The 19,569-nt window shown below is 41.6% G+C and overlaps 1 protein-coding gene across 16 annotated transcripts in view; it reads left to right on the forward strand.

Annotated features, from left to right (window-relative positions):
* Positions 1-19,569, forward strand: part of NF2 (NF2, moesin-ezrin-radixin like (MERLIN) tumor suppressor) — a 100,996-nt gene that overhangs the window by 37,846 nt on the left and 43,581 nt on the right. For 13 of the 16 annotated variants that reach the window (XM_078337757.1, XM_078337736.1, XM_078337720.1 and 10 more), the window contains 4 exons: positions 2,740-2,865; positions 5,711-5,833; positions 8,492-8,575; positions 19,427-19,495. In XM_078337757.1, coding sequence (XP_078193883.1) covers positions 2,740-2,865; positions 5,711-5,833; positions 8,492-8,575; positions 19,427-19,495 — 402 coding nt within the window. The remainder of the gene's footprint in view (positions 1-2,739; positions 2,866-5,710; positions 5,834-8,491; positions 8,576-19,426; positions 19,496-19,569) is intronic. The other 3 variants (XM_035268857.3, XM_035268850.3, XM_078337775.1) reach the window with 1 other exon arrangement.

Consider the following 19,569-nt stretch of genomic DNA (forward strand, 5'->3'; position numbering starts at 1 on the left):
CCTGTGACTTAATTTCCTTATTTGCACAAAAAGAGGACGAGTCTACATTAGGTAATTACTCAAGCTCATTTCCAGCTCTTGACAGTCTACGATTCTTCATATCAAAGTTAAAAATCTAAGTAGAACATTCTGAATTGGTGTCAGAGTTTATGCATTTCCCCTCACTGTATTGCAGGTGCCAAGGGGACAAATACATTGTCATTCTGCCTTCAACAAAGACAGTTTGCATTTTAAAAACAGTAGAAGGGAATACAGGAAGACTGCATTAATACAGTTTTATGCTGGAGAATTTAAACTCCCAAGTCAGGAAATTCACTCATCATTCCCTTGGCAGCTTTTGTTTCTATGCACTGCACATCCCGCTTGCAGACAGCCCCTTGCCAAAGCCTGGCCCGGCCATGACCATGAGTTATGGCAGATTGGGAATCATTACCTTGATCTCAGCCCTTGAGTGTTTAACTTTTCCAAGTTAATGCCTGTTCTTTAGTGTTACATTATCTTGTAGCAAGGTAGTCATTTATAATTTATATACTGGAGCAGCCTTAAAATAGAGACAAGAGGATAATCAGCATCATGAAGCTTCTAGTTTTCCAAAATAACATTTCTTCAGTGAAGTCTGCCTGTAGGAATTAAAACTTGTGGTGAGTTGAAAAACACTTTGTCCTATTGTCAGACTGGGAGATGGGAAATGGATGTGCCCATTACTCAGCTTTAAAAAGGAGGAAGGAGATCATCTTTTCAAAATAAAACTCATCATTTTCTTTTATTTTTCTCAAAAACAATCAAGTGATTCCCCTGCCTCAGCCTCCCGAGTAGCTGGGACTACAGGCATGTGCCACCATGCCCCGCTAGTTTTTGTATTTTTAGTAATTTTCACCATGTATTAGCTAGGATGGTCTTGGTCTCCTGACCTCGTGAGGCCGCCTCGGCCTCTCAAAATGCTAGGATTTACAGGCATGAGCCACCATGCCTGGCCCCTTAAGAATTTTTTTTCATTCCTTTTATTTTTTAATTTTTTGAGACTGAGTTTTACTCTTGTTGCCCAGGCTGGAGTGCAATGGCACGATCTCAGCTCACTGCAACCTCTGCCTCCTGGGTTCAAGCAGTTCTCCTGCCTCAGCCTCCCGAGTAGCAGGGATTACAGGCGTGCACCACCATGCCTGGCTAATTTTGTATTTTTAGTAGACTAGGTTTCTCCACGTTGGTCAGGCTGCTCTCAAATTCCTGACCTCAGGTGATATGCCTGCCTTGGCTTCCCGAAGTGCTGGGATTATAGGCATGAGCTACTGTGCCTGGCTTTCATTCTTTTTCATTGTACATTTTCAGTGTGCCAAGACTTTGAGTGGAGATGTCTAATGAGGGCAGGAAAGGACGGATGCTTCCACAGTTGTGTGGTCTCATTTTTCCCATATCTGACGACCTTGTATTTGAATAGAAGATTACTCATTCACGACCACCATTTCTGTGATGCGTCTCATATGATCCTAATGCACTCGAGTGTGTATTTGAATGTCCACCTGATACTTAAGGGATTGGGGCAAGGAGGGGCCAAGCAGCAAGGTGTGGGCAAGCAGGATGGGAACATCTTGGGTGGTTTGACTTGAAAGCCACTAGGTGGCAACATTTACTAAGCTACCGGCCATTCTCTTCCCTCATTGAGACAGAACTTGCTTTTCCAGATAGCATATGGAATAGCTGAGAAAAGAGTTTAGAAGCCATTGCTTTCAGGTTCTTTTGAAAGTGAGGCTATAGGATAAACACACTACAGTATATTGGTATCTATTCATCACCTGGGTTTAGATACCAGGAGTTTGAAATTGCTCTCTGTAACTGAGTGAGTAGCTTCCCCTTTGGCCTGAGTTAGGCATCCTTGATAGGAGAGACCTGTGATTGGACTGTCTGGTCTCTCATGTTTCTGTTTCTCCATGATTTATGACTTTGATTACAGCTTCTTTATATTTAAAAAAAATTGTGGGCTGGGTACAGTGGCTCATGCTTGTAATCCCAGCACTTTGGGAGGCTGAGGCGGGCAGATCACAAGGTCAGGAGTTCAAGACCAGCTTGTTGAATATAGTGAAACCCTGTTTCTACTAAAAAATACAAAAATTAACCCAGCGTGGTGGCCCATGCCTGTAGTCCCAGCTACTCGGGAGGCTGAGGCAGGAGAGTCGCTTGAACCCAGGAAGCGGAGATTGCAGTGAACCAAGACTGTGCCACTGCACTCCAGCCTGAATGAAAGAGTGAGACTCCATCTCAAAGAAAAAAAAATTATGGTAAAACCAGTCTTAATTTAAAGGAACACTAGCCTTTTATCAAAGGGCAAAGTCATGATTTTAAAAAAAAATCAACAACAAAATTTCAAGGAAATGATTGTCCCTTGAAGCTAGCCATCTCCCCGGGTTAACTTAAGAGACTAGACTCTCCTAAATGAGGATGCTTATTTAGCAGCTTTCCTAAATTAGCAGCTTTGGGGATGTTAAGATCCGTAAGGAACTGTCCAAGGGAGATACTGTGTATGCTTTGCAGTGATTAAGCCATTAAGCTCTAATTGGTATTTTCCCACTCAAGGGTTTGTGAGGGAAGCTTTAAAATTATTTAGGAATTCAGTCCTCATCAGCTGTCTTAGCGTCATCCCCACGTTTTGGAATCTGAGAGTGGAGAGTGCAGAGAAAAGGTTTTTGTGTAAGTGGATTATGATTTTTGCTCACACTGTCCTTCCCCGTTGGTTTGTTATTGCAGATGAAGTGGAAAGGGAAGGACCTATTTGATTTGGTGTGCCGGACTCTGGGGCTTCGAGAAACCTGGTTCTTTGGACTGCAGTACACAATCAAGGACACAGTGGCCTGGCTCAAAATGGACAAGAAGGTTGGGCTGGAACTCGATGAAACCAGTGGGGCTGACGTGTGCTTTCCAGTTTTTCCCTGAGCAGGCGCCTAGCTCATCACTGGGGCACTGCTGCATAGTAGAGAAGGGGGCACATTCCTGAATTAAGTCATGCAGAAAACAGGACCTGGAGATGCTACCGGTTTCCTACTCCTCACAGGCTCTCCTGAGCAAGCAGAAGTTACCAGGATTCGACTGCTGCTGGCCCTGGCTTCTTTACCCACTGTTACCAGCCCGATTGCTTCTGGCTTTATGCCTTTCAGTTTATAACTAAAAATTACTGTTATCTTCTTATACTTAAAAATAACCAATTTATGGGCCGGGCGCGGTGGCTCAAGCCTGTAATCCCAGCACTTTGGGAGGCTGAGGTGGGTGGATCACGAGGTCAAGAGATCAAGACCATCCTGGTCAACATGGTGAAACCCCATCTCTACTAAAAATACAAAAATTAGCTGGGCATGGTGGCGGACGCCTGTAATCCCAGCTACTCGGAAGGCTGAGGCAGGAGAATTGCTTGAACCTAGGAGGCGGAGGTTGCGGTGAGCCAAGATAGCGCCATTGCACTCCAGCCTGGGTAACAAGAGCGAAACTCAATCTCAAAAAAAAAACAAAAAATAACCAATTATGTCTTTGAGAGAGTATTGGGGCTTGTGTTCTTTAGGGAATTTTTAAAAGTCTTTTTGAGAAACACCAGTCTAATGAATTAATCATTAATATTATCTAAGGAATAGAGAGTGCCTTGTCCCCAGGGTGAAAGAATGTCCATTTTCTCCTCAGGATTCTCTGGAGCTTCAGAGGCATGGTAAAGAAAACTGTGCTCCTGGCAATTTTATTGTGGCTTGGAAATGGAAATTGTCTAAGGGAACTTCCTTCTGCACGGGTTCATATGTTCACACAAAGATACACTTGCTTACTGACCTGCCTACCTAGCCATGAAAGGCAGGTGGGGAGCAGGACTGTGTGCTTTTGTCAATTACTCCTAAAAGACACCTGAACCTCAAAGTAAATCAATGTCTGATTCTTACCACAAATGGTGGCCCCAGCAGTTGCCTACCTGAGCATAATAAACAATGAAAGCCTCCCCCTTTTTTTTTTTAACCAGTTTGACTCAAAGCTTACGTGTTCAAATTGTGTTCACATATGTACACGGTAATCTAAATCTTCACATTGGAATCCCTGCTGGTTATAAGTTCAGTGGTAATTCCCAATGATCATGAGCATCTAAGTGTCACTGGGTGCCGTTGTCAGTGAAGGCGTTACAGACCAGATTTTGAATTTCCTTGGCATTGCCATCTAGAATTTGGACAGAAGCATGGAGAGTTATGTGTCAAAGACAGCAAAACTTTCTGTATCTTTTTCATGATTCTTAGCAAAGTGAATTTTAATCGTAGCTGAGTGTTGGCCAAATGGATATTAGATGGGGGCATCAGGAGCCATGGAATTGCTGCTCAAAGGAAATACTTTATGACACATGTTAATGGAGCCTTATAGCCTGTCACATGGTATGTTTATGTCTTGAAATTCACTCTGGAGAGCAGATGGTTCAAGCTTTACAGGGGTGGAAAGAATTGTTCGAAAATTACAGGCAGTGGTTTACAGACTGTACTCAAAGTATTTTGTGGGGCATCTCTGGAGGTTCCTTGAAACAAAGGGTTGCCATGATGGACATATTTTACTTCTATTGCTTACTTAATGTTTGGATGATTTCATAACAATCTAGTTCATCATCTCTAAGCTGTATTTTTTTTTTTTTTTTTTTTTTGACATGGAGTTTGCTCTTGTTGCCCAGGCTAGAGTGCAATGATGCGATCTTGGCTCACTGCAGCCTCCACCTCCTGGGTTCAAGAGCTTCTCCTGCCTCGGCCTCCTGAGTAGCTGTGATTACAGGCATGTGCCACCACGCCCAGCTAATTTTTGTATTTTTAGTAGAGATGGGGTTTCACCATGTTGGTCAGGCAGGTCTTGAGCTCCTGACCTTGTGATCCGCCCACCTTGGCCTCCCAAAGTGCTGGGATTATAGGTGTGAGCTACCACACCTGGCCAATGTTTAGATGATTTCATAGTGATCTAGTTCATAATTTTTAAGTTGTATTATTTTTTACCTTAAGACAGAGTTTCGCTCTTGTTGCCCAGGCTGGAGTGCAATGGCACGATCTCGGCTCACTGTAACCTCCACCTCCCAGGTTCAAGAGATTCTCCTGCCTCAGCCTCCCAAGTAGCTGGAATTACAGGCATCCACCATCACACCCAGCTACTTTTTTGTATTTTTAGTAGAGATGGGGTTTCACTGTGTTGTCTAGGCCGGTTTCAAAGTCCTAACCTCAGGTGATCCACCTGCCTTGGCCTCCCAGAGTGCTGAGATTACATGTGTGAGCCACCGTACCCAGCCCTCTAAGCTGTATTCTAACATGGACCTAAATATTGACAGTAGGCAGTGAGAAAAAAGAATAAAGGAAGATTCCACTACTTCAGATAATTAAAACACCTTCTGCCTACCGTAAAGGACAGTGCCGAAGATAGAGTGATAAATTTCTAGTTTTTAACTATTTCTGTGGTCCTGAGAACATTTATGCCTTAATCCTAGCTCTACTCACTTTTTGGGGCTGTTGATTAATTGGGTTCAGAAACACTACGGGAAGTGAATATTACCTCTTGTTATAGATGACTTTGTGAATGATTCAAACTGTAGCAGCACAACTTTTGGGAAAGGTGATACATTTAGTGGGAAAAAAGTTTAATGCACGCCTTGAAGAAGCTTCTCTGAGGGTAGCACAGGAGGAAGAAGTGCCAATATAGTGTGTTTGTCTTTTGCTCTGCAATTCTGCAGGTGCTGGATCATGATGTTTCAAAGGAAGAACCAGTCACCTTTCACTTCCTGGCCAAATTTTATCCTGAGAATGCCGAAGAGGAGCTGGTTCAGGAGATCACACAGCATTTATTCTTCTTGCAGGTACCTCAGTCCAGGCTACCCCACAATTCTGAGAGAACGTGCCCAGGAGTGGTTGCAGAGTCGACCTCGGAGTTGACCACAAACACCTTTGTAGTGCAAAAATATTCTACCCCTGGAAAGTCAGCCCCTTTGGTTCTGTAATGGGAAAAAAGGTCTTCAGAACAGAACTATACTTGAGTGATGAAAATTGGTGTCAGATGAAATTGCAAAGGTGTGACGGTGACGAATAGATACAAGTAGCTACCTAACTTAAAACCTCCTTGAAAATGGATCCTGTGTTCTTCTAGCTAACTTAAAAGTAGTCGATAGTTTCAAAGGAAGGCTGAAGAGAGAGTCTTATAAAGCAGTAGTTCTTCCAAAAGTTTAAAATCTGCTCTCATTAAGAGAGGGCTTCAGCGCTCCAGCGACACTTGGTTTGTTCCCTGTATGTGGTACTTCAGACATCATGCTTCATGCTCCACTGTGTCTCTAATTGTCCTGTTTCTCCCTTACTTCCTCATTAGATTGTAAGCCCCTTAAAGGCAAGGATCATTAAGTACACAGTAGGCATTCCATAAGTCCAACCAAATTGAAGAAATTAGGAAATTCATAATTACACGTTGACCATCCAGAGGCACAGGGAGGAGAATTGGTCTGAGGATGAAAATCTTATCAGTTTCACTTATGTTCTTACCCAGGGTCAGAGTGGCTCCCCAGTTTCATGGCCAGTTGTAGTGATTGGCACTGGGGTTATTTGCATGCTCAAAGGTTTCAGTCATGTAAAAGATGGCAGTAGATTTCCAAGAGATTGATGTGTAGTCTGTCACACAGCCCTCCTGTAATTAATTTCAGCTTCAGTATATTGTGTTCAGCAAATATTAAGTTAAATATAATAAAACCCCCTAAATAATTCCTTTTTTAAAAAGATCTGGGTGTATGTGTGTGTATGTGTGTGTGTGTGTGTGTGTAAAAGGTGACAAATTTATTTCTGACACTTTCAGGTCCAAGAGGCACTCTTAGGCTGGGTGTGGTGGCTCACACCTGTAATCCCAGCACTTTGGGAGGCTGAGGTGGGCAGATCACCTGAGGTTGGGAGTTTGAGACCAGCCTGACCAACATGGAGAAACCCCGTCTCTACTAAAAATACAAAAATTAGCCGGGCGTGGTGGCGCATGCCTATAATCCCAGCTACTCGGGAGGCTGAGGCAGGAGAATTGCTTGAACCCAGATGGTGGAGGTTGTGGTGAGCCAAGATGACGCCATTGCACCCCAGCCTGGGCAACAAGAGCACCACTCTGTCTCAAAAAACAAAAGGAGGGGGATGCTTTTTCAGTTTTTCTATAGTGTTGCTCTTTCCTCCTTCTCTTTGGAGATGAAACCAAGGGATTAGAACGTTGCACTGCTTCAGAAACATCTCAGGTTTTGTTTTCTCTTTAAAGAATGTAAAATCACTTTTAAAACCTGAGAAGAATTTTTGTGTTTGAATGAAAGCACATAAAGATTCCTAGGTCCCAGAAGGTCCTAATGTTATAGAAATGGCTTTCTTGGAAGCACTGCCTGTCTCTTGTGTGACTTTGGCTTGATTTTCCCCTATACTGAAATGAGAAGGCTTTTGTTTTTTTTTGAGATGGGAGTTTCGCTCTTGTTACCCAGGCTGGAGTGCAATGGCGTGATCTCAGCTCACCACAACCTCCGCCTCTGGGTTCAGGCAATTCTCCTGCCTCAGCCTCCTGAGTAGCTGGGATTACAGGCACACGCCACCATGCCCAGCTAATTTTTTGTATTTTTAGTAGAGGCGGGGTTTCATCATGTTGACCAGGATGGTCTCGATCTCTTGACCTCGTGATCCACCCACCTCGGCCTCCCAAAGTGCTGGGATTACAGGCTTGAGCCACTGCGCCCGGCCATGAAGGCATTTTTATGACTGAGCAAGGCAAAATTTACCGCTTTTATGAATTTAGTGACTGTTGACATCTGTGAGAGGAGAGCTGGCTTTCCTGTTGTGTTTATTTCAGTGCCCCCCACATCATGCAGTTCTCTTGCTTCTATGTCTGGAACATCCCAAGTTGCACCATTCTAAGAAAATTAAGTGCAATGAAATATGTTAATTCAACATTATGGCTTAAGAATTATATTTCCTGGACCTCACGTGTACTTAAAAGTTGAATCGATCAAATTTTATTGCTTCCTTTTCCCTTAGAACAGCATATTGAAAGTGATGGTTTTTTTCTGCAGTCATAACTCAGTAGCCTTGGTGACTTTTGTCTTGTGTTAATACTTAAAAATAAATCCATTTCCTCTGGGGCTGTGTGTATTCAAAGGGGCCGAGGCTGCAGTTACCCCCAGAGCTACTCTTGACACTTCTTGGGTTCATGGCGCTCTGTCATAGCCCAGATGGCAGCCTCTGTTGTAACTACAGAGACTGTTTTTACTCTTCAGCATTGGTCATGAAGAGAAGGGATAAGGGGATTTTATGCGTAGCCATTATACCAGTAACTACTGTGACTGAACTCTCCACCTGTCCGCATCAGTAAAAAAAATTGTACTCTTTGTCAGAAAATCATGAACAGGCTGCCCTGGCAGCCCTCATTAGAACGCCCTGCAGCTGTCTGTTGTGATCAGCCTACACACCTCACTTCCACACACACAGGATCACATCTCCCTTGTTGCTCCTTTCAGGTAAAGAAGCAGATTTTAGATGAAAAGATCTACTGCCCTCCTGAGGCTTCTGTGCTCCTGGCTTCTTACGCCGTCCAGGCCAAGGTAGGCTCAAAGAAGAGAAATGTATTCTTCCTGGGGGTTAATTTAGGTCATGGGATCACTCCTATCTTCTCTTTCTTTGGGTTTTCTGTACTTCAGAGAGACTTGTCCCAGAAAGTGAGATGTTATGGTATTTGTGGACTTGGGAGAACCACTGTCGCTGTTCCAGTGTTTATATAATCGTGTGTGTGTGTGTGCGTGCGTGCGTGCGTGTGTGTGTATGTGTCCTGTGCACAAATTGTAAGTATCATTCTAGTTAATTAGAATTCATTCTAAGGAAATTTATTCAGACAGATGAATTTTCTATGTAATCTCATTATGCATATGTGGTTTATGACATTTACTGGACAAACCTTTTTTCTTTTTTTTTTAAACCATAAACTCAACCAGGTGGTACAACCTTTTTATTAGCCAGGAAAAATGAATTTATAGTCTCCAATATTAGCCAGACATGACCTTTTGGTCAGAAAGGCCCAGGTCCTCATCCAAACTAATTTGAGAACCAGCTACCCTGTGTGTGGACACTACACTATACCCTCAGAGAATGCGCTGTCTCATCTGCCCCTGCCTGATATGCTAGCTGTCCATGTGACTGAGCACTGTGGTGCTGTGGCCTACCGAGCCCAGTTGAGCTGTCTGGTTAGCTCAAAATCGTTTACTTCCGTTAAATCACTAGAGACCTTTTTTTTTTTAAAACAAGACCAATGAGAGGGTCAGCCAGGATGTTTCATGTCCCTCAGATTTCTTACTTCAGTCATATATCACCTTATCTTGGTTCCCCTGCTCCCTGCTTTTCACCAGAACACAAGATGTTGTCCCCAGAATTGGGACACTTTGATTACTTCTGTGATTTTATTTTATTTATTTTTTATTTCTATTCTTATAGAGACAAGGTCTCACTATGTTGCCCAGGCTGATCTCAAACTCCTGAGCTTAAGTGATCCTTCCCCTTCGACCTTCGAAAGTGCTGGTATGACAGGTGTGAGCCACGATGCCTGGTCTTGTGTGATTTTAAAACATAATCTTTTCACTTATTTTTCTTTTTAATTATAGGTGTTCATGAAGCCATTTCCCTATAAGGTCAGGAAAATTAATAAAATACTCAGCTTAATTTTGGGGTAGCTTAATGCAATTTCAGATCAAAGCTAGGAAGGAGCTGTGTCATTTGCAGGGTAAAAAGGGCTATACATGCTGGTCAGGCCAGTAGAGGCACCAGAGTCAATTTAATCATTTGATGGCTCATGTAACATTTGCTGAGTATTCACTAGGCCTGGGGTGGGAGGAACAGTGGGAGTTGTTAAGGGTCTCTTAGTTGCAGGCACTAAAGCAAGTATCTGCTCTCAGTGATTTGCCCAACATTCACAAAATCTTGGGTAAAGCTAAGGACAGAAGGGCAGAATTCATGGCTTTGGGATTGCATTTTGTGTGTCCAATATTCTACTTCCCTGAAAAGTGAGTAATTGAGAAAACAGAAAGAAAATGGGCCTTCATTCAACTAAAACATATGCTTCCTTTTATGCTTTGATCAAGAATTTTAGTAACAGGAAAAATATGTCCTTTCAATCAGTATCGCCCTCACAGTGATGAAGCGGTCACTGGCACTTTGATTAAATCCGAACACTTCCTGGTTTCTTTTCGCACGATTTCTCCCCGGTGAGGGGAGACCCAGGCTCTCAAGGACACTACCTCTCTTTGAAGGGCTTACATCTCAAAGGCTACATTTTCTTTCCATGGATTTTGGGCCACAAATTCAAAGGCCACCTGTAGAAAAAAAAATCACTTTTCAGGGAACCAGCAGATGTTTGCTTAAACAGATTTCACTGTAGGAAAGCCCTGCTAATTTGGATGCTACTAATTTAGAGATGAAAGTGATTCACAGACAACATATGTGGCTCACATGGAGGAGGATGTTCTAACTTTTTTCTGGTGTAAATTTTAAGGATCTTACAAATAAAGGTAATCTATGGCTTAAAGTCTTCGTTTGGGGAACTAAGGCTTACTCTGACATGCTTCCAGTTTCTAGGGCTGCTGGTTAATATTAAAAGGATATCTGATTAATTATTAATAAGATCTAGGCCGGGCACGGTGGCTCATGCCTGTAATCCCAGCACTTTGGGAGGCTGAGGCGGGTGGATCACGAGGTCAAGAGATTGAGACCATCCTGGTCAACATGGTGAAACCCCGTCTCTACCAAAAATACAAAAAAATTAGCTGGGCATGGTGGCACGTGCCTGTAATCCCAGCTACTCAGGAGGCTGAGGCAGGAGAATTGCCTGAACCCAGGAGGCGGAGGTTGTGGTGAGCCGAGATCGCACCATTGCACTCCAGCCTGGGTAACAAGAGCGAAAACTGTCTCAAAAAAAAAAAAAAAAAAATTATTAATAAGATCTTACATGCCCATAGTGTTTTATAGTTTAGCAAAGCAATACAAATGAATATTTTGTATGAAACTCAGTGTGATCTTTCCGGAAACTAAGGCTTGAGAGTATTATGCCTGTTTTGCAGATGAAGAATTTAAGGCTCAGAAAGGATTTGTGATTTGTCCAAACTCAGTACTTTTAGTTAAGTCTATTTTTGTGAAATTTATAGCCTCCTCCTCGATGGAGAGTATTTCAGGCCAAACAGAATGGGTAGAGCTGGGATGGGAGCCCTGGTGTCCAGGCTGCCTAAGTTAGCACATTGCCTTGCCTTTCACTGTCTGGCATGAGGGAACTCTTTGGGTAGCAAGCACTGCCTTTCACTAAAGGCTAATTTCCTTTATATGATCGTCTTTGTCTAAGTTTTTCATTAAGTTATACTGGTTCCTTCTGTTATATTTAACTTGTTTTCTTCCACAACCTTTCTGAAACAGAAAGGAACTTTAGAAGTGTGGAGGGGAAAGCAAATTGAGCTCATTAACACATGGAATGTAATTATGCACAAATGTATTCATTACAGTATTTCAGCTGTTGGAATGATGTAGACACAGTTAATTCGAAAGCATAAAGAAACAATTACCCTCAAAGTATAAATACAAATACTAATCACATGGTTCAGTTAACAAGAACCATATTTGAGTTATACTTGAATCAAAAGTTTAGATAGGGGCTGGGCTCAGTGGCTCACACCTGTAATCCCAGCACTTTGGGAGGCCTAGGTGGATGGAGCGCCTCAAGACCAGCCTGGCCATTATGGTGAAACCCCATCTCTACTAAAAATACAACAATTAGCCAGGTGTGGTGGTGTGCATGGGTAGTCCCAGCTACTTGGGAGGCTGAGACAGAAGAATTGCTTGAACCCAGGAGGAGGCTACAGTGAGCTGAGATTGCACCATTGCATTCCAGCCTAGACAACAGAGCAAGACTCCATCTCAAAAAAAAAAAAAAAAAAAAAAGTATAGGCAGGGTTTTTTTTGGTACAGTCACATGACACACTAAACCATCTTGCAATGTTTAAGTCACCTGTTGGATTGTATATTGACCATTTGGTGTTGGAAATGTGTGCTTAATTAAAAATGACTTAGGGAGAGAAAGACTCCTAGTGATCAGAAAAGAGAAAGGAATTGTGGGAGGGGAGGCTTAGTGTTTCTTAGTACTCTTTAATGCAAATCAAGGAGAGAGTGCCAAAATACAATTGAGTTAGAAAATTGAATATGTGTAAAGTATAGATAGAGAGTGGCAAGAGTTGAGGCTGGAGAGGTATGCAAGAAATCAGATCATAAAAGGTCTTAACTTTATCCTGTGGGTGATGCAGTGAAGGGTTTATATTTTAAATAGAGCCTATAGTGGCTATGTGCTGGACAGATTCGAATGAGACAACTTTGGAAACAGGGAGACCCATTAGAAGGCTGTGATAGTTGTCCTGGTGAGAGAATATTAGGTTCACACATCAGGTAGTTAGTTGGATGAGGACTGACTGGTTTAAAAATATCCAGGAGGTAAAAGCTGATTAAATGGTGCTATGCTCTGCATATCCCTTTTTTTCATATCCTTTTACAGATTGGTATTTTTCCTTACACTCAGCATCTGCTTTGAGATATATCCATGTTGTGTGTATAGATGTAGCTCATTGATTTTAACTGCTTTATGGTAACCACTGATATCTGTTCTCCTTCTGAGGAAGAGGTAGTTTATTTCTACTTTTCCCCTATTATATAAACAGTGCTCAACTGAAGATCCTTTTGTGATTCCTTATATACATGTGCAAAAGCTTATTTTCCTTAGGGTAGGTGTCTATAAAAATAAATAAATAAATAAATGAAAACAAAAAATAGCCAGGCGTGGTGGTGGGCACCTATAGTCCCAGCTACTTGGGAGGCTGAGGCAGGAGAATCATTTGAACCCAAGAGGCAGAGGTTGCAGACAGCAGAGATCGCACCACTGCACTCCAGCCTGGGAAATAGAGTGAGAGTGAGACTCCATCTCAAAATAAACAAATAAATAAAATAATTTTTAAAAAGTTAGGTGTCTAGAAGTAGAATTGCATAGAATTGACAAAAGAGGTGAACCCAAATATAAAAAAATTTTAAGTTAATAAGAGAAAGACAAATGGTATGAATGGGATATGAACAGGCACTTTATAGAAGAGAAAACAAGAATGGCTAGCAAATACAAAAGATGCTTCATCTCACAAGTAATCAAGAAAAAGAAAAAGCAACAATAAGCCAACATTTCAATCCCATAAGATTGGGTAACTGCATTGCTGGTGCTCATTTCCCTGCCAAAGGGATTGTGAAACTGGCATAATGTCTGTAGAGCACCAAGTGTGGAAGGGGCGGGTGGAAGTGAGGAAGCACATTGCTGGCTGTTCTAGGTGGCTACTCCAGAGGAACGCTTACATACACATCCTTTTCACTTAAAACTGTCACAACAGATAGACCCACTTCATTTTTTTTTTTTTTTTTTTTGAGACAACAGTCTCTCTGTTGCCCAGGTGGCGCAATCTCCGCTCACTGCGACCTCTGTCTCCCAGGCTCAAGCGATCCTCCCACCTCAGCCTCATTGCATGCCCTGCTAATTTTTTGTGTTTTTTGTAGAGACAGGGTTTCCCCTTGTTGCCCAGGCAGGTTTCAAACACCTGGGTGCAAGCTCACTGCCAGCCTCAGCCTCCTATAATACAGGGGTTACAGGCATGAATCACTTCACCTGTACCTGACCCCACCTCGTTTTCATTTAACTGCTGAACGGTATTTCATAGAAAGGAGGGACTGGATTATTTAAATATATCTTTATTGGTAGAAATTTAGGTTTGTTTTTCTTTCTATTGTTTTTCTATTGGTGAAACAAATGCAGTGGACATCCTTAAATATGCATCTTTGGGCATATATGAATACTATCTCTCTATAATAGTTACCAAGACATGACATAACTGGGTTAAAGAATAAGAACATTTAAAATGTAAGTAATGTGAAGCAAAAAAAAGCCAGACACAAAAGGCCACATATTTTATGCTTCCACTTCCCTGTATATGAAGTGTCCAGAATAGACAAATCCATAGAGACAGAAAGTAGATTTAGTGTTTGCCAGGGAAAGGAAGAAGGAATAACTAATAGGACATGATTGGATTGTTTATAACACAAAGGATAAATGCTTGAAGGGATGGCTACCCCATTCTCCATGATGTGCTTATTTCACATTGCATGCCTGGATCAAAACATCCCATGTATCCCACAAATACATATATACCTGCTATGTATCCACAAAAATTAAAAATTAAACAAATAAAATTATAACTTACAAAGGTTAAAAAAAGAAATTAGGAGTGATGGCTAGTGGGTACAGGATTTCTTTTTGGGTGACGGAAATGTTCTGGAATTAGATCATGGTGATGGTTGTACAACATTCTGAATATACTAAACACCACTGAATTGTATACTTAATGTGATAAATTTTATGGGTATAAATTTTATCTCAATAAAATATTTTAATAGATATGGCCAAATCACCCTCCAAAAGTGATGTCATAATTTAACTTTCAACAACAGTGTGTGAGAATACCTGTTTTTCCACATCCTTGCCAACAGTAGATACTATCAGCTTTTAAAATTTTTGCTAATTGAGAGCCGGGGTGCAGTGGCTCAGGCCTGTAATCCCTGCACTTTGGGAGGCCGAGGCAGATGGATCATGAGGTCAGGAGATCAGGACCATCCTGGACAACGTGATGAATCCCCATCTCTACTAAAAATACAAAAATTAGCTGGGTGTGGTGGCACACGCACCTGTAGTCCCAGGTACTCTAGAGGCTTATGCAGGAGAATCACTCGAACCCGGGAAGCGGAGGTTGCAGTGAGCTGATATTGCACTACTTCACTCCAGCCTGGTGACAGAGAGAGACTCCATCTCAAAAAAAAAAAAATTTTTTTTTGCTAAGTGATAGAAAACAATATTTCAAAATTTGCATTTGCTTTATTGCTATTGGGACTGGACATCTTTTCATAACCTTACTGGTCATTTGTATTTCTTTTCTCTGTGAATCAACTGTCTATGACTTGCCCATTTTTCTACTGTATTGTTTATTTTTTTGTTTTTTTTTTTTTTGAGATGGAGTCTCTGTCTCCCAGGTTGGAGTACAGTGGCACGATCTCAGCTCACTGCAAACTCTGCCTCCCAGGTTCAAGCGATCCTCCCACCTCAGCTTCCAGAGTAGCTGGGACTACAGGCGTGCACCACCATGCCTGGCTAATTTTTGTATTTTTAGTGGAGACAGAGTTTCACCATGTTGGCCAGGCTGGTCTCGAATTCCTGACCTCAGGTGATCCATCCTCCTTGACCTCCCCAAGTGCTGGGATTAGGCGTGAGCCACTGCACTCAACCTGTTTATCTTTTTCTGATCGAAGTGTAAGAGCTCCATGTATTTGGGTTATCAACGTTTTGTCTATTTTTACATATCAGGCTTGTCAGTCTTTTTATTTCTATGTTTTGAGTGACTTTTAGAATGCCTTTACCAGCCATTATTATATCCATACTCTATTATGTTTTGTTCTGGTGTTATTATGGATTTTCACTTAGAGGTTTAAGAATTTATTGACTGGTGTATGGGTATTGTAGGTAGGGGGTCTGTCTTTTTCTATATATGTAGTAATCTAACCTTTATGTTTTTGTGAACTGCTACTCAGAGACTTTTCTCTCATTTCGCATAGTTATAGACAGAGGAAATTATTTCATATCCACGTAACCAGACTCTGTTTAACCTAAGTATTGACTCCACAAGTCTTTTAAATGGTGAACTCCTTGAATTTAAATTCAATTAGCTTATGTCAGGAGTAGGTCCAGATTTTCTGGGCCTGGATTTTAATAATTTAGGGGATTGGCTTTAATGCAAGAGTACCAAATTAGGTACAGGCCTATGAAGGTGCAGAGACCTGAAATCCAAGTTTTCTTAGCTTCCCAGTAAATTCACCTTGGTTACATTATCAGAATGCATCTCCTACATAAAAGGATGAGGAATGGCCATCTCCATCTCTGGAGTGGTGTGACTTAGTTTTGTATTCACTGGCTACCACAACTTCAGGATTTTTTCCTTCCCTTGTTGTTTAAAAAGACATTTAAGAGCAGACATACATCAAGGTGGCTTTAATGTTGGAAGCTGAGTTAGACCAATGGAGAAGTTCTTTCAGCAGGGTATTTGCCATCTCTGCATTGCTCAGCTGTGATGCATTTGATCAGTGGACTAGCTGAGAGCTTGGTATAATAATGGGATTGTTAATATTGCATGCCTTCAGAACCTGAATTTACAACTTTAACTTTGCATATCTGCCTGCTTTTGCATTAGAGCTTTGTCAGCACTGTTGAGGGATTTGCATATGCAACTAACAGGGCTTCCTTTAGCATCCTACCCTTTCAAAAATCCAGGAGGTAAACAAAGATCAGTGTTGTCATAAGTAATGCAGAGGATGGCAATAATAATGATACCCGACTTTCACTGTGAGCCATGTGCTGTGCTAAAACCTGTATTGTTTTACTTCATCCTCATCATCTCTAATAAGGCAGATGCTATTATGACCCTCACTCAACAGATGAGGAAGTTGAGGTTTAGAGAGAGGATGCCTTATTCAAGGCCTCAGAGAGGGTACTCCAGATGCCCCACCTCCCTTCAAGATCCTTTGAGGCCAGTACTCTCATTTGACAGATAGGAAGCAGGTTTGAAGAGACCTGAGATCTTCTGGGCATCAGGTTGTATATGTCAAGCATACTTTACTTTATTTTATTATTGTTATTTTTTTGAGATGGAGGTTCGCTCTTGTTGCTCAGACTGGAGTGTAATGGTGTAATCTTGGCTCACTACAACCTCCGCCTCCTGGCTTCAAGCGATTCTCCTGCCTCAGCCTACCAGTTAGCTGGGATTACAGGCATGTGCTACCATGCCCAGCTAATTTTGTACTTTTTGTAGAGACAGGGTTTCACCATGTTGGTCAGGCTGGTCTCGAACTTCTTATCTCAAGTGATCTGCCTGCCTTGGTCTCCCAAGTGCTGGGATTGTAAGTGTGGGCCACTGTGTCCAGCCTCAAGCATAGTTTTTTTTTTGTTTTTTGTTTTTTTGAGACAGAGTTTTGCTCTTGTTACCCAGGCTGGAGTGCAGTAGCGCGATCTTGGTTCACCGCAACCTCCGCCTCCTGGGTTCAAGCAATTCTCCTGCCTCAGCCTCCCAAGTAGCTGGGACTACAGGCTTGTGCCGCCATGCCCAGCTAAGTTTTGTATTTTTAGTAGAGACGGGGTTTCACCATGTTGTCTAGAATGGTCTCGATCTCTTGACCTCGTGATCCACCTGCCTCGGCCTCCCAAAGTGCTGGGATTATAGGCGTGAGCCACCGTGCCCAGCCAGCATAGTTTTTTTTTTTTGAGACGAAGTTTCACTTTTGTTGCTCAGGCTAGAGTGCAATGGTGAGATCTTGGCTCACTGCAACCTCTGCCTCCCAAGTTCAAGTGATTCTCCTGCTTCAGCATCCCGAGTAATTGGGATTATAGGCATGTGTCTCCACACCCGGTTAATTTTGTGTTTTTAGTAGAGACGGGGTTTCTCCATGTTGATCAGGCTGGTCTTGAACTCCTAATCTCAGGTGATCCACCCACCTTGGCCTCCCAAAGTGCTGGGATTACAGGTGTGAGCCAGCTTGTCTAGCCAAGCATAGTTTTAAAAACTTTGTTGGTCTTATTAATTCAATCCCTGTAAGAGTCTGGCAAGATAAATACTATTATTATTTCTGTTTTACAGAGAAGAAAACTGAGACACAAAACTTTCCAAGTTCACATAGCTACCAACTGAAAGATGTAAGATGAAACCTTAGGGAGCCTGCCTCCAGAGCCAGGCTCCTACCCTCCCTCTACAGCTGCCTTGCAGAGAGTACTGTTAAAGCATAGTACAGTTATGACTTATTATATCACATCTCTGAGCCTCCCAGAAGCAGAGAAATACCAAGCCCTTTCATTTTTAATTTCTAAAGTTATTTTTTATTTATATAGATGGGATCTTCCACTGTCGCTCCGGCTGGAGTGTAGTGTCACAATCACAGCCACTGCAGCCTTCCACCCTTGGGGTTAAACGATCCTCCCATCTTGGCCTCCCAAAGTCCTAGGATTACAGGCATGAGCCATGGTGCCCAGCCTATTTTTTTTTTTTAATGAAGAAATGCCTAAACTGTGTTACAAAAACTGTGCCATATTTAAAATGTTTAAATTTGACGAATTCCCTTAAGATTCTAAAAAACAATGCAATACAATTCTGCTTTTTGAAAGATAATTATGAGATTCAAAAGAAATATTAATTCATGGGGCTTTTATAGTTAAGGTGATAAGGGAAATGATGCATAATTTAAAGTTGATGATGAATATCTTCTTTCATTTCTGTGTCTGTAGTTTGGTAGGCTACTTTGTTTGGAGAACATGCCAGAAATTTTAACTCGAGACTCTTTGAGAATGAGAGAACAGAATGAAAGAATGAAATTTGGTGGATATAGAACCTGAAGCCTTGATCTGACCTTTGTTTCTCCATTGTTGGTAGCTAAAGGAATAAATGTTTATAGAAGATTATACTGAAGTACTGAGCTTTGTAATTTTTGGTAAAATGAAGAGCCACTGTATGCTGATTGATAAGAGAGAAGCTTTGGTTTTATATTCTCCTGTATGTTTCATGGTTAGTTTCTTTTTAAACATTTTTTAACTTTTGATTATTTCCTGATCAGACTTGAGTTTTCTAGGAAAGAAAGAAGTATTTTTTTTTTAAGTCAGAGAATAAATTTCCAAGTCATTATCCCCAGAGGGATAAATTAAAATGCAGGGCATATTTCCAACCCCATTAGTGACTTCCCTGTAGCTTTAGGAAGATCAATTAACCTTTTACTCACTTCTTTGTCTGTACAATAGGAATGTCAGTGTTGACATCAGATTTTTCCAAAGTATTTTTCAGAGATTTGAGTAAAAGGTATTAAAAATACTTCCTGCATTATTCCTGGATCCCCCCCTAGAATGGGCTCCAATTACAAGTCACTTAGAAGAATTTATAGGTAAGACTCTTATCATGTGTTGCTAATCACAACTTTCACAGTTGTGATTTGGTGTTTCAATTCTAAAGCTGATGTTTTGAAAGTGACTGCTTTCTTTAAGGGTTAGAAAACATGCCCACATTTCCATACAAATGTCACATTCTTATTAGGACATCACCCATCCATCTCTTACAGGATCATGCAACTCTGTTCATAGATATAATCAGCTTTGTATTTTCATTCAGGTGTAACAAACAAGCAAGGTTGAAATCTTGACTTGTCATCAGAATTGAATTGCTCCCTGGAGCTGGGAGGGAATGAGATTGAGTCCAGCTCTTCAGAAATGGCAGTTATCTTTAGAATCTCAATCACCTGCTCTTCCTTTCTTCTCTTTCCAGTATGGTGACTACGACCCCACTGTTCACAAGCGGGGATTTTTGGCCCAAGAGGAATTGCTTCCAAAAAGGGTAAGAGATTAAATTCCCTTTTCGGGAAGACATAGCCGAGATGTGGTCTAAAAGAAAGCTAACCGAAGGACTTG

Source organism: Callithrix jacchus, chromosome 1, assembly GCF_049354715.1.
Source record: "Callithrix jacchus isolate 240 chromosome 1, calJac240_pri, whole genome shotgun sequence".
NCBI lineage: Eukaryota > Metazoa > Chordata > Mammalia > Primates > Cebidae > Callithrix > Callithrix jacchus.